At 45.4% G+C, this 14,681-nt stretch overlaps 1 protein-coding gene across 1 annotated transcript in view; it reads left to right on the plus strand.

The window, feature by feature from the left end:
* The first annotated feature begins 2,090 nt into the window (after window positions 1–2,090).
* Window positions 2,091–14,681, plus strand: part of LOC139447070 (uncharacterized) — a 28,669-nt gene continuing 16,078 nt past the window's right edge. Inside the window, exons 1-6 of the mRNA XM_071228225.1 lie at window positions 2,091–2,370; window positions 4,077–4,295; window positions 5,247–5,432; window positions 6,012–6,230; window positions 10,682–10,891; window positions 12,513–14,192. Coding sequence (XP_071084326.1) covers window positions 2,091–2,370; window positions 4,077–4,295; window positions 5,247–5,432; window positions 6,012–6,230; window positions 10,682–10,891; window positions 12,513–14,192 — 2,794 coding nt within the window. The remainder of the gene's footprint in view (window positions 2,371–4,076; window positions 4,296–5,246; window positions 5,433–6,011; window positions 6,231–10,681; window positions 10,892–12,512; window positions 14,193–14,681) is intronic.

Here is a 14,681-nt window from a genome sequence, read left to right on the forward strand (position 1 = left end):
TAACACCAAGAGTAGCCTACACTTTTCCGGTCGTATACCTGACAAGTTAATTCATCTTTTGCCTAATAAATGTCAATCTGCTTCCCCGTAATTCTGTAAGACGTGAGGTGATGACGGGTTTAACGTCGCGTTCAAGATTATTGCACTTATATAGCGACGTTGGTTAGTTGGTTGGTTGGTTGTTTAACGCCGCACTCACCAATATTCCAGTTATATGACGGCGGTCTGTAAATAATCGAGTCTGGACCAGACAATCCAGTGATTGACATCATGATCATCGATCCACGCAATTGGGATCGATGACATGCATCTACCAAGTCAGCGAGCCTGACCACCCGATCTTACGACAAGCATAGTCGCCTGTTATGGCGGGTCTGTATAGCGAAGCGTGCGTGCGTGCGTGCGTGCGTGCGTGCGTGTGTGCATGCGTGCGTGCGTGTGTGGGTGTGTACCTGTCCGGACTTATGACGATTTTATAGTGCTAGCCAGCTGAGATACCATGCCACAGTTTAACACGGATGCCACACTCAGACACAGTATAGTGACTGTCGTATAACTGGCCGTAATTCGATCTGCAGTGCAGAGTTGCGGCCCTTGGGCGTGCCAGCAACGTTTGTTCGTGGGTTCGAATCCCGGTTTGCCCCGATTATGTTCCTAGGTTTGTCAGCACCATACCCGTGCTCGTTGGTTTCATCAAAGTGGTAAACGTCTGAGACCCGAATCACTTCGGGCCTTCCTCCAACATCAAGCTGACACGCCGCCAGGTATTCAAACCCACGAACACAGGATTTCCGGCATGTCCAAGGGACGCAACCCTGCACAGAGAATTGCGGCACCTTAGACGACTGTCCACTCGTGTCCTGGTTCATTTGTAAAGCTACTATATACACCTAAACCGTTACAAAATATACCCACATATAGACTGCATTAAATACTAGAATAATCATTTTCCAAAATTAAAACCTTAAGGACATTTGATGATTCTGTTTCATTTGAATTCTCCGGAAACTTTTATTACGTTGTAGCTGTCTTTTGTTTGATATTGTTGACGGAACTGACATTAATGCCCTTTTGTCATCATATAATCCTGACCGCGAGACTGACCCAGCCTTGAAGGGGTTTGATGTTTACAGACAGGCATCACGGTGGCGCTGCCAGGGTACAGCACAGGCCGTGTTTTCTTTCTCAACACGACGTTTATAACGTCGTTACAGTGATGTCAATGTAAATGACTCACACAGGAGGAAATACACGTCATAACATCCCCTTATACCTTGTCAGTCTTCACGACTGCAGTCTGCCATAACGCCCCTAGTCTGTCACAAAGACCCTGAAACAAGTACACCATTACATCCCGCGCAAGTCTTTAATAGTTGGAAAGTCTCGGTCACTGCAGGTGTTTGAAAATGAAGAGAGTCATTGGGCTCCTTTTTATTAGATTTGTTAAGATAATGTTAGTACTTTTTTTTCTGTAAAATGTTTTCATTTCAGATGTTGAGTTGTCCCCGCGTGACAGGGAGAGGAGGGCACGCTTGCCCTTTTGGCAACACCTGGTGTCATCACTGATATTCAGTGATCCTTTTTATATTATTTACATCTCTATTTTGCACGCCAGAAACCTATGATTTTGGGTTCGAATCCTGGTCAGTCACGATTATGTTTCTAGGTTTGTCAGCACAATACCCGTGCTCGTGGGTAAGTGGTAAACGTCTGAGACCTGCATCACTTCGGGCTTTCCTCCCACATTAAGCTGACACGCCGCAATATAATTGGAATAATGTTAAAAGCAGCGTTAAACCCTACTCACTCACTCACTCACTCACCCAAACGCCCTTATTAGGATTCATTTTAGAAACCAGCAACCTAAGGCTATTATCACATGAATGTGAGTTTAGGCTTCGTAAACTCGCTGATAGTGTGTCATCGTACCCCGACAGCGCGGGACGATGCTCATGATATCAGTCACTGGTTTGTCCAGTTTCGATTATTTTCAGACTAGCGTCATTGGAAGACCGAAGCTTGAAGATAACGGCATAAACAACATACAAACAAACATGTCAATAATATAAACGCTGATTATTTTTTTCAGAATGCACACGCTACGATCGACCTGTGTATTGATCAGTATCATAACAGCGACACTGCAGCCAACACACGGCTTACAAAAGGGCAGACAGTCCCAGCTAGACTTTCTCTGTAACGAATACAACAAGTACACTGTCTTGCCATGGGACTGCACGGGGTACGTACAGTGCTCCACAGACGGTGTTCGCTGGTTCGCGCACTGGATGGAGTGTGCGAACCACTTATACTGGAGCCAGACCGAGAAGACGTGTACCATGGACGCATCGGAATGTGGGAACCCCCTAGGTGAATATTGCCGTTTTTTTTATCGGTACAGTGATACCCCGCTAATAGACCCGTGAAGATCCGGGGTAGAATAGATCTTCAGCAACCCATGCTTGCCGGAAAAGGCGACTGTGCTTGTCGTAAAAGGCGACTAACGGGATCGGGTTGTCAGGCTCGCTGATTTGGTTGATGTATGTCATCGATCCCAATTGCGTGGATCGATGCTCATGATATTAATCACTGGATTGTCTGGTCCAGACTCGATTATTTACAGACCGCCGTCATATAGCTGGAATATTGCTGAGTGCGGCGTTAAACAACCAACCAACCTCGCTAATAAGGACAGCTTTAATCTGGAAACCTGGCTACACGTAATCCAGAAAAGTACACTGCCGGGCAAAAGAAAGTATACACCTGAAAACTGAATTTAACTAAAAAAATCAACACCATCAAAACCTCGAAACACAACTCTGATACCTGTATCAAATGCATTACCATCGAACCATTTCTTGTTTCTTCATTTTTAGCCACAATCAAACTTTGGTGTACAGTTTATTTTTCCCGGTAATTTATTGTTTTGAACGCTGTTACTGCGAATTTCCCCCGGATTTACGGGGAACTCATAGTTCAAATAGGTCAAAGAAATATTATCTTATAAAACCAAACTCATTCATTGCTTCGTGCAGTTCCCATTTTACATTGTACCATATGTTCCTGATTTCAAGTGAACAATTGAATTGCCTTTGCATGTGTTTGTGACTGTGCCGTTGGGGCAGAATAGGTTCACCCATAAACACATGCTTATGATATAAAGTAAACTACGTTTATAACGAACGCGCTTGTAACGAACTGACAGATATCCCGAACTTATTTTTTGGTCCCGGCCATTTGCTGTATATGTGTTGTATATATGCATATAACGAACTACGGTTATAACAAACTAAAATTAGCGGTCCTTTTGAGTTCGTTATAACCGTAGTTTACTGAACACGGAATCGTACAATGGACATAGCAGAGATTTCTTATGATTATGGAAATGTTGTTGTCGCTTATATTTGTATAATTCTGAATTTGTATTATCCTGTTAATAAATACACATTATCTAAGACGTCCCGAGGTGTCAAATAGATTTAATGAGTACAGATCTTGTTGCAGGTTTTGCGTCGGAATGTGCTGGTTGATCCGTGGCCCATTGGTTCACACGGCCCGACATTCGCTTGCGTTACGTGATCTATTGATTTGCATTGATTACGATCCTAGGTTTTGGTGAGGTGAGGTGAAGTTGGGTTTAACGTCGCGTCCAAGATTATTGCACTTATATAGCGACGTGCATGCACGTGTGTGTTTGTGTGTGGCTGCTTGTACTAGACCGGACTGATGCCGATTTATAGTGCTAGCCCACTGAGATACCATGCCGAAGTTTAACACGAATACCCCACTCAGACACAGTATACTGACTCCGAACAGAGCAGTCCTTGTTTGAGCCCCTTAATGCCGAGCGCCAGACAGGGTAACAACAAGTACCGTCTTTTAATGTCTTTTGGTATGACGCGGCCAGGGATCAAACCCCGGACCTTCCGCTCTCCGGGGGGACGCTCTACCACTAGACCACAGAGGCGGTCGATCCTAGGTTTAAACATGGTAGATTGTATCACATCATGCCATATTAAGCTAACCGATGAAAACACTGAAATAGACTAAGTCTTAAACATTTTTTTTTATTTCAGACGTAGCAAGTAAAGCGTGCCCCACATACTCGTCAGTGACCTTCCCACACCCAGAGAGCTGTGCCAAGTTCTTCGACTGTAGTGAAGTCGACCCGCCCTACGGTCTGAGGCGATACGAGAATGAATGTCCCTACCCTCAGCTGTATGACGTGCGGGAGGAGAGATGTAAGCCCCCGGACCAAGTTTACTGCGGCAAGAACCCCAGACCTAGAAGCAAATGTACGTATCCACAGACTTCCCCGTCTCACTGTGTCTCCTTTATATCAAGTTTGCTTGTTTGTTTGTTTGTTGTTTAACGTCTTTTATTCCAACTATATGACGGCGGTCTGTAAATAATTGAGTCTGGACCAGTCAATCCAGTGATTGCTATTATGAGCATCGATCACGCATTTGGGATATGATGACATGCGACATCCTAGTCAGCGAGCCTGACCACCCTTTTCGCCTCTTACGACAATCATAGTCGCCTTTTACGGCAAACATGGATTGCTGAAGACCTATTCTACCCTGGATCTTCACAGGTCCAAAGAAATGAGAAGCGTGAAGTTTCGTAGAGGATGTAGCACCAGTGAACATACTCTAACCACCCGATCCCGTTAGTAGCCTCTTACGTCATCTATTGAAGATAAATTTTAACCCCGATCTTCACTGGTCTTTTGGTAACCTATATGTTATTAACTACCCGTTGTAACACTGTCTGATGAGTTGAAAACAGGGAAGGGGACACGGTAAACCTATTCGCTGTGAAGAGTTGCGTCCCTTAGGCGTGCCAGAATCTTGTGATCGTGGGTTTGACTCCCGAATCGCACTGATTATATATCCAAGTGTGTCTGCGTCCGTTATACCCGTGTTGTTCATGTTCATCAAAGTGGTAAATGCCTGCATCACCCCCCCCCCCCCCCCCCCCCCACACACACACACACACACACCCCGCAACATGAAGCTGACACGCCGTGATATACTAGGAAAGTAATCTACGTTTATAGCCAACACGCTTATAACGATCTGACATATATCACGAACTTATATTTTGGTCCCGGCCATTTGCTGTATATGTGCCGTATATATGCATATAACGAACTTAAATTAGCGGTCCCTTTGAGTTCGTTATAACCGTAGTTTACTGTAACTGTAACTCACTCACTCACTCTAGTTATGGACCACTTGCAGGCGACTATGCAAAGGAATGCGGACCATGCGAGGGACGCCCCGACGGCGTCATGGCGGTACCAGATCAACCATTTTCCAAGAACTATATTTACTGCCATTTAAATAAGACTTATTCACCGTTCAAATGCCCCGGAGGATCACAGGTCTTCGACCCACTGACCATGAAATGTTCCAGCGTGTACAAAGGTTGGTTGTGCGTTTATTTCATTATTTCATTACAAACATTAAAAAACCCGGCTTTATTTTCCTTTGTAAAATACGTACTATCTGTACCATATTTAACAATTAAACAGATTTTAACAATTTAAATAAAACCCGCAATTGGAAGGATGTGTTGCAGTACCAGTCATGACAGATAAACTATGGTATTATTCTTTTAATTGTGCTTATTTATTATTCTTCCTTTTATTACGAGTTTTGAATTGTTGCTATACTGATTTGTACACAGTATACTCTGCAATAGTTTATGTTCGAAGACGTTTTAAAACTGATTTGTTTTAATGCCTGATACAGTCATATAAGAAAATATTTACCCCAGTACTTTGTCATTTGACCCTTTTCCGATGATGGTAATCTCCTATTTAAGCTACCTCTATTATTGTATCACATATTTGGCAAAATAACAGTTCGTTTGTGAAAAAAGCCATTTTGTTTTGTACAGCATTTATTAAGGAGCGCTCAATGTAACATTTACAATTTGAACAGGATGCACAATTGGTCTCATGGCCACATTTACGAATAAACAAACTGTTTTTGCTGTTTCAGCAAGTATTGCGACCTACTGTACACAGAATCCTACAGCCATGTTCACCGATGCTGCAAACTGCGCTAAATACTACGACTGTAGGAAAAGAGTGCACTACATTCAGTTTGACATGTACGAGTCGGAATGCCCCTACAATCAGCTGTACGATGCAATAACGGGCACCTGTAAACCGTACAACCAGGTCGACTGCGGTCACCGCTGGGAGCCCAAGTCCCCATGTAAGTACACGTGTGTGTGAGAGAGGCGAGTGCCGCGGTATCTAACAACATTTACACAATTCAAATCCAGCCCCTAAGCTCGATGTTTTCTGTCTCGTAGTCGGTGGTGCATGATTGGGCAACAATTCATGACTTTACAAGGGAATCACTTATAAATCGCTTATTGTTCGGTAACTGCTCAAATATATTTTTTAAAGACGTGTACAAGGTGACAATTGTTGACAATCTACTAATCCCCATGTTTCCCTGTTAGGCGAGTACAAGGTGACAATTGTTGACAATCTACTAATCCACATGTTCCCCTGTTAGGCGAGTACAAGGCGACAATTGTTGACAACCTACTAATCCACATGTTTCCCTGTTAGGCAAGTACAAGGCGACAATTGTTGACAATCTACTAATCCACATGTTTCCCTGTTAGGCGAGTACAAGGTGACAATTGTTGACAATCTACTAATCCACATGTTCCCCTGTTAGGCGAGTACAAGGCGACAATTGTTGACAACCTACTAATCCACATGTTTCCCTGTTAGGCAAGTACAAGGCGACAATTGTTGACAATCTACTAATCCACATGTTTCCCTGTTAGGCGAGTACAAGGCGACAATTGTTGACAACCTACTAATCCACATGTTTCCCTGTTAGGCAAGTACAAGGCGACAATTGTTGACGACCTACTAATCCACATATTACCCTGTTAGGCAAGTACAAGGCGACAATTGTTGACAACCTACTAATCCACATGTTTCCCTGTTAGGCAAGTACAAGGCGACAATTGTTGACAACCTACTAATCCACATGTTTCCCTGTTAGGCAAGTACAAGGCGACAATTGTTGACGACCTACTAATCCACATATTACCCTGTTAGGCAAGTACAAGGCGACAATTGTTGACAATCTACTAATCCCCATGTTTCCCTGTTAGGCGAGTACAAGGCGACAATTGTTGACAATCTACTAATCCACATGTTTCCCTGTTAGGCGAGTACAAGGCGACAATTGTTGACAACCTACTAATCCACATGTTTCCCTGTTAGGCAAGTACAAGGCGACAATTGTTGACAACCTACTAATCCCCATGTTTCCCTGTTAGGCGAGTACAAGGCGACAATTGTTGACGACCTACTAATCCACATGTTCCTTGTGTTAGGTGTGTACAAGGCGACATTTTTGACGACCTACTAATCCACATGTTTCCCTGTTAGGCGAGTACAAAGTGACAATTGTTGACAACCTACTAATCCACATATTACCCTGTTAGGCAAGTACAAGGCGACAATTGTTAACAACCCACTAATCCCTATATTTCCTCGTGTTAGTCAAGTACAAGGTGACAATTGTCGACAACCAACGTATCCACATGTTTCCCTGTTAGGCAAGTACAAGGCGACAATTGTTGACAACCTACTAATCCCTATATCTCCTCGTGTTAGTCAAGTACAAGGTGACAATTGCTTACAAGCCACTAATCCATAAATTCCTTGTGTTAGGTGAGTACAAGGCGACATTTTTGACAACCTACTAATCCATATATTTCCACGTGTTAGGCGAGTACAAGGCGACAATTGTTGACAACCAACTAATCAACATGCTTCTCTGTTAGGCGAGTACAAGGCGGCAATTGTTAACAACCTACTAATCCCTATATTTCCTCGTGTTAGTCAAGTACAAGGTGACAATTGTCGACAACCCACTAATCCACATGTTCCCAGTGCTAGGCGAGTACAAGGTGACAATTGTCGACAACCCACTAATCCACATGTTCCCCGTGCTAGGCGAGTACAAGGCGGCTATTGTCGACAACCCTCTTATCCCCATGTTCCCCGTACTAGGCGAGTACAAGGTGACAATTGTTGACAACCCACTAATCCACATGTTTCCCTGTTAGGCAAGTACAAGGCGACAATTGTTGACGACCTACTAATCCACACGTTTCCCTGTTAGGCGAGTACAAGGTGACAATTGTTGACAACCTACTAATCCACATGTTTCCCTGTTAGGCAAGTACAAGGCGACAATTGTTGACGACCTACTAATCCACATGTTCCTTGTGTTAGGTGTGTACAAGGCGACATTTTTGACGACCTACTAATCCACATGTTTCCCTGTTAGGCGAGTACAAAGTGACAATTGTTGACAACCTACTAATCCACATATTACCCTGTTAGGCAAGTACAAGGCGACAATTGTTAACAACCGACTAATCCCTATATTTCCTCGTGTTAGTCAAGTACAAGGTGACAATTGTCGACAACCAACGTATCCACATGTTCCCCGTGCTAGGCGAGTACAAGGTGACAATTGTTGACAACCCACAAATCCACACGTTCCCCGTGCTAGGCGAGTACAAGGTGACAATTGTCGACAACCAACTTATCCACATGTTCCCCGTGCTAGGCGAGTACAAGGTGACAATTGTTGACAACCCACTAATCCACATGTTCCCCGTGCTAGGCGAGTACAAGGTGACAATTGTCGACAACCCACTAATCCACACGTTCCCCTTGCTAGGCGAGTACAAGCTGACAATTGTCGACAACCCACTAATCCACATGTCCCCCGTGCTAGGCGAGTACAAGGTGACAATTGTCGACAACCCACTAATCCACATGTTCCCGGTGCTAGGCGAGTACAAGGTGACAATTGTTGACAACCCACTAATCCACATGTTCCCCGTGCTAGGCGAGTACAAGGTGACAATTGTCGACAACCCACTAATCCACATGTTCCCCGTGCTAGGCGAGTACAAGGTGACAATTGTTGACAACCCACAAATCCACATGTTCCCCGTGCTAGGCGAGTACAAGGTGACAATTGTCGACAACCAACTTATCCACATGTTCCCCGTGCTAGGCGAGTACAAGGTGACAATTGTTGCCAACCCACTAATCCACATGTTCCCCGTGCTAGGCGAGTACAAGCTGATAATTGTCGACAACCCACTAATCCACATGTTCCCCGTGCTAGGCGAGTACAAGGTGACAATTGTCGACAACCCACTAATCCACATGTTCCCCGTACTAGGCGAGTACAAGGTGACAATTGTCGACAACCCACTAATCCACATGTTCCCCGTGCTAGGCGAGTACAAGGTGACAATTGTCGACAACCCACTAATCCACATGTTCCCCGTGCTAGGCGAGTACAAGGTGACAATTGTCGACAACCCACTAATCCACACGTTCCCCTTGCTAGGCGAGTACAAGCTGACAATTGTCGACAACCCACTAATCCACATGTCCCCCGTGCTAGGCGAGTACAAGGTGACAATTGTCGACAACCCACTAATCCACATGTTCCCAGTGCTAGGCGAGTACAAGGTGACAATTGTTGCCAACCCACTAATCCACATGTTCCCCGTGCTAGGCGAGTACAAGGTGACAATTGTCGACAACCCACTAATCCACATGTTCCCCGTGCTAGGCGAGTACAAGGTGACAATTGTTGACAACCCACAAATCCACATGTTCCCCGTGCTAGGCGAGTACAAGGTGACAATTGTCGACAACCAACTTATCCACATGTTCCCCGTGCTAGGCGAGTACAAGGTGACAATTGTTGCCAACCCACTAATCCACATGTTCCCCGTGCTAGGCGAGTACAAGCTGATAATTGTCGACAACCCACTAATCCACATGTTCCCCGTGCTAGGCGAGTACAAGGTGACAATTGTCGACAACCCACTAATCCACATGTTCCCCGTACTAGGTGAGTACAAGGTGACAATTGTCGACAACCCACTAATCCACATGTTCCCCGTGCTAGGCGAGTACAAGGTGACAATTGTCGACAACCCACTAATCCACATGTTCCCCGTGCTAGGCAAGTACAAGGTGACAATTGTCGACAACCCACTAATCCACATGTTCCCCGTGCTAGGCGAGTACAAGGTGACAATTGTCGACAACCCACTTATCCACATGTTCCCCGTGCTAGGCGAGTACAAGGGTGACAATTGTTGACAAACCACTAATCCACATGTTCCCCGTGCTAGGCGAGTACAAGGTGACAATTGTCGACAACCAACTTATCCACATGTTCCCCGTGCTAGGCAAGTACAAGGTGACAATTGTCGACAACCCACTAATCCACATGTTCCCCGTGCTAGGCGAGTACAAGGTGACAATTGTCGACAACCCACTTATCCACATGTTCCCCGTGCTAGGCGAGTACAAGGGTGACAATTGTTGACAAACCACTAATCCACATGTTCCCCGTGCTAGGCGAGTACAAGCTGATAATTGTCGACAACCCACTAATCCACATGTTCCCCGTGCTAGGCGAGTACAAGGTGACAATTGTCGACAACCCACTAATCCACATGTTCCCCGTGCTAGGCGAGTACAAGGTGACAATTGTCGACAACCCACTAATCCACATGCTCCCCGTGCTAGGCGAGTACAAGGTGACAATTGTCGACAACCCACTAATCCACATGTTCCCCGTGCTAGGCGAGTACAAGGTGGGCCACTGCCTGTCGAATGGGGCGAGCTGCATCCCCTGTGACGCGGACTGTAAGCAACAAGCTGATGGTTTCCAGGACTACACGGCTACAGCGGAGCAAGGAGACTACCTGGAATGTCGGGAGGGCCGCACCATCTCCATCAGACACTGTCCTGCCGGATACACCTTCTCCTACAATGACTGCGTCGACAGAGCAGGTGACAAACATCCCCACAACTCAACATGAATCTACCATCATTATATACTAAATAAACTGAGGGGCCAAATCTTGTTTTATGTAATTGAAAATTTAAAGAACTGTTGTTAAATTTGATTATGTCCACTTAACCATCACTCGATCCTGCAACAGTTTGTGAAAAAAGTAACCTGTGACAGTAATATTTTGTGAACAAATAAATTTAAATTGGTTCAATGACGACTGGAGTAAGAAATGAATTTGCAACCAAATGTTCCTTACAATGTTTTAAATGTAAATTTGTGCCGAAAAATACAAATTTATTGATTACAAATTAGCATGTTTTAGATACCAATCGGCAGTTGTGTATTATGCGATTGTTATTTTTTTTTAATTTTTAAAAGTAAAAAGATCGAACCAATTAGAGGCAATACACTTCATATTGTTTGGACACTGAAAATCAAACATCTGATAACATTAACTGAGAGGTATAGTGTCCTTTGCTACTCAGTTTCCGTAGTCGGTGAAGTCTCTATTCGTACATCTTCCCGAGGCAAGGGAGTTAACTGACTATGAAAGTCCAGTTTCCACCCTTGCCGAACTAGGCTGGTATTATGGAGTTACATTTTGCCTGGACTAACGAGTCCGTGCATAGTCCAATCAAAATCGCGCACCGAAATCGAAATCCGGTTCGTAAAGTGTCGTGCAGATTTCGGTCGACTGCAGCATTTGCAAAGCATGTGCACCGCTAACTCGTTGTCAACAGATATTTTCTCAATCTTTTTCATTTTTTTAATCAAGGTGCTCACGTGAATTGATGCACTTCGCGATGTAAGACTCGTTTTATCACAATATAGATCTTGAACCACCGTTTTGTTTGAAGCAAATGCAAGTAATACGAGAGGTTGAATCTGATTGGTCAGTAGGAGAGGCATAGAAAGGACATAACTCGCAATAGCCACTGGTGGCGCTACGATCGAGCCAATGAATTCCAGCCTAGTTCGGCAAGGGTGGAAACTTGACTTTTAAAGTCAGTTAACTCTCTTGCCTCGGGAAGATGCTATTCGTATGAAGGTCACTGCCCCATACAGAGAGAGCACCACAATATAAACGTTGATATGTGAACCGTTTCCCATTAAGAATAACCCATTATTTCCAGTTCTCTGTGTCTTTATGAATGAGCGAGTATGATTTTATGCAGCTTCTAACAATATTTAGGTGGTTCTTGTCCTCTAAAATGCAAAGTGAGTGAGTGAGATTGGTTTTACGACGGTTTTAGCAATATTCCATCAATATCACGGCGGGGGACACCAGAAATGGGTTTCACGCATTGTACCCCTGTCGGGATTCGAACCCGGGTCTTCGGCGTGACGAGCGAACGCTTTAACCACTAGGCTACCCGACCGCCTCTTCTCGTGAATATACGTAAACTATTCATGAAAACTTCTCAAATCATCCTGCTTAGCACATTTTAAATTCATCTCCAAACTCCAACTCCAAAGAATTGTGGTTCAAATGACATTTACTTTTATAACAATTTCGAAAACATTTGCTCATTTATGAATTGAGTAATACTTATTACCAACCACGACACAGAACCATTTGAATGGGTAATTAGTAATTATGTGTATATATTTCTGAAGGTAAAACATCTGAATACAATCCGACATATATCAGTGACCCCTCGCCCCTCTACAACCACTGGGACGCTCCCTCATCCCACCAGGGCGTGGCTGACAAAGGGCCAGTTGGGACCCTCGTGGCGCAGAAAGATGGGACCTTCTCCTATATGAACGACCACACGTCCAGCACTGGCACTACAGTTGATAGTGGAACACCGACAGGCGGTATTGATACAAGTGGAACACCGACTGGCGGTACTGATACAAGTGGTACACCGACTGGCGGTACTGGAACACCGACTGGCGGTACTGATACAAGTGGAACACCAACTGGCGGCACTGGAACACCGACTGGCGGTACTGATACAAGTGGTAAACCGACTGGCGGCACTGGAACACCGACTGGCGGTACTGGAACACCGACTGGCGGTACTGGAACACCGACTGGCGGTACTGATACAAGTGGAACACCGACTGGCGGCACTGGAACACCGACTGGCGGTACTGGAACACCGACTGGCGGCACTGGAACACCGTCTGGCGGTACTGATACAAGTGGAACACCGACTGGCGGTACTGGAACACCGACTGGCGGTACTGATATAAGTGGAACACCAACTGGCGGCACTGGAACACCGACTGGCGGTACTGATACAAGTGGTACACCGACTGGCGGTACTGGAACACCGACTGGCGGTACTGGAACACCGTCTGGCGGTACAGATACAAGTGGAACACCGACTGGCGGTACTGATACAAGTGGAACACCGACTGGCGGTACTGATACAAGTGGTACACCGGCTGGCGGTACTGATACAAGTGGAACACCAACTGGCGGTACTGATACAAGTGGAACATCGACTGGCGGTACTGGAACACCAACTGGCGGTACTGATACAAGTGGAACACCAACTGGTGGTACTGATACAAGTGGAACACCAACTGGCGGTACTGATACAAGTGGAACACCGACTGGCGGTACTGATACAAGTGGTACACCGACTGGCGGTACTGGAACACCAACTGGCGGTACTGATACAAGTGGAACATCGACTGGCGGTACTGATACAAGTGGAACACCGGCTGGCGGTACTGGAACACCAACTGGCGGTACTGATATAAGTGGAACACCAACTGGCGGTACTGATACAAGTGGAACATCGACTGGCGGTACTGATACAAGTGGGACAACAACTGCTTCTGATGCCAGTACTTCAACAACAATTTCTACTTCAACAAACGCTCCTACAGCAACACCGACAATAACCACAACAACTGCAACTTCACCAGTAGAAACAACAACGACAACCATTACAACACCAACAACTCCAACCACAACAACTACAGCAACTACAACAACAACATCAACTACAACAACTACAACAACTACACCGACTCCAACAACATCACCAACAACGACACCACCAACAACAACACCTACCCAGACAACAACAACTACAACTAAAGAATCCACAACTGTAACGACTCCGACGACATCAACACAATCCACCTCTACAACAGTGGCTACGACAACACAACCCACAACGACACCAACGACGACCCAGCCCACCCCGTGCACCACTGCAGCGGCGCCCGAACCCGTGATACAGTACTACTGCAACTGCACCGACGAGGTGGACGGAGCCCTGGACAAGATCCTCGTGCTGGAAGACTTCATGGCAGAACAGAAACAGATCAATAGTGAGTGAAGGAATGTGTGAAGGAGAAATAATGAGCGCAGAAATGAAGGAATGAGTGCAGAAATACGGTGCGGAGTGAGTGAAGGGTTGATTAAGTGAGCGAGTGAGTGAGTAGGGTTTAACGCCGTTTTAACAGTATTTCAGTTATATCACGGCGTGCCTGCTTAATGTGGGAGGAAAGCCCGAAGTGATGCAGGTCTCAGACGTTTACCACTTCGGTGAAACCCACGAGCACAGGTATGGTGCTGACAAACCTAGAAACATAATCGGGGAGAACCGGGATTCGAACCCACAATCATAGGTTTCTGGCGTGCCCAAGGGACGCAACTCTGCACTGCGAATCGCGGCGCTTAAGACGACTGGGCCACCCGTGCCCCTGAAGGGTTGATTTAAGGAGAGAATGAGTAAATAAAGAAGTCTACAAAGGATGGAGTGAGCGAGTGAGTGGTGAGTGAATGATTGAGTGAGTGAACGGGCGAGTGGGTGAGAG

This window comes from Haliotis cracherodii, unplaced genomic scaffold, assembly GCF_022045235.1.
Source record: "Haliotis cracherodii isolate W230 unplaced genomic scaffold, xgHalCrac1.p SCAF_7, whole genome shotgun sequence".
NCBI classification, from domain to species: domain Eukaryota; kingdom Metazoa; phylum Mollusca; class Gastropoda; order Lepetellida; family Haliotidae; genus Haliotis; species Haliotis cracherodii.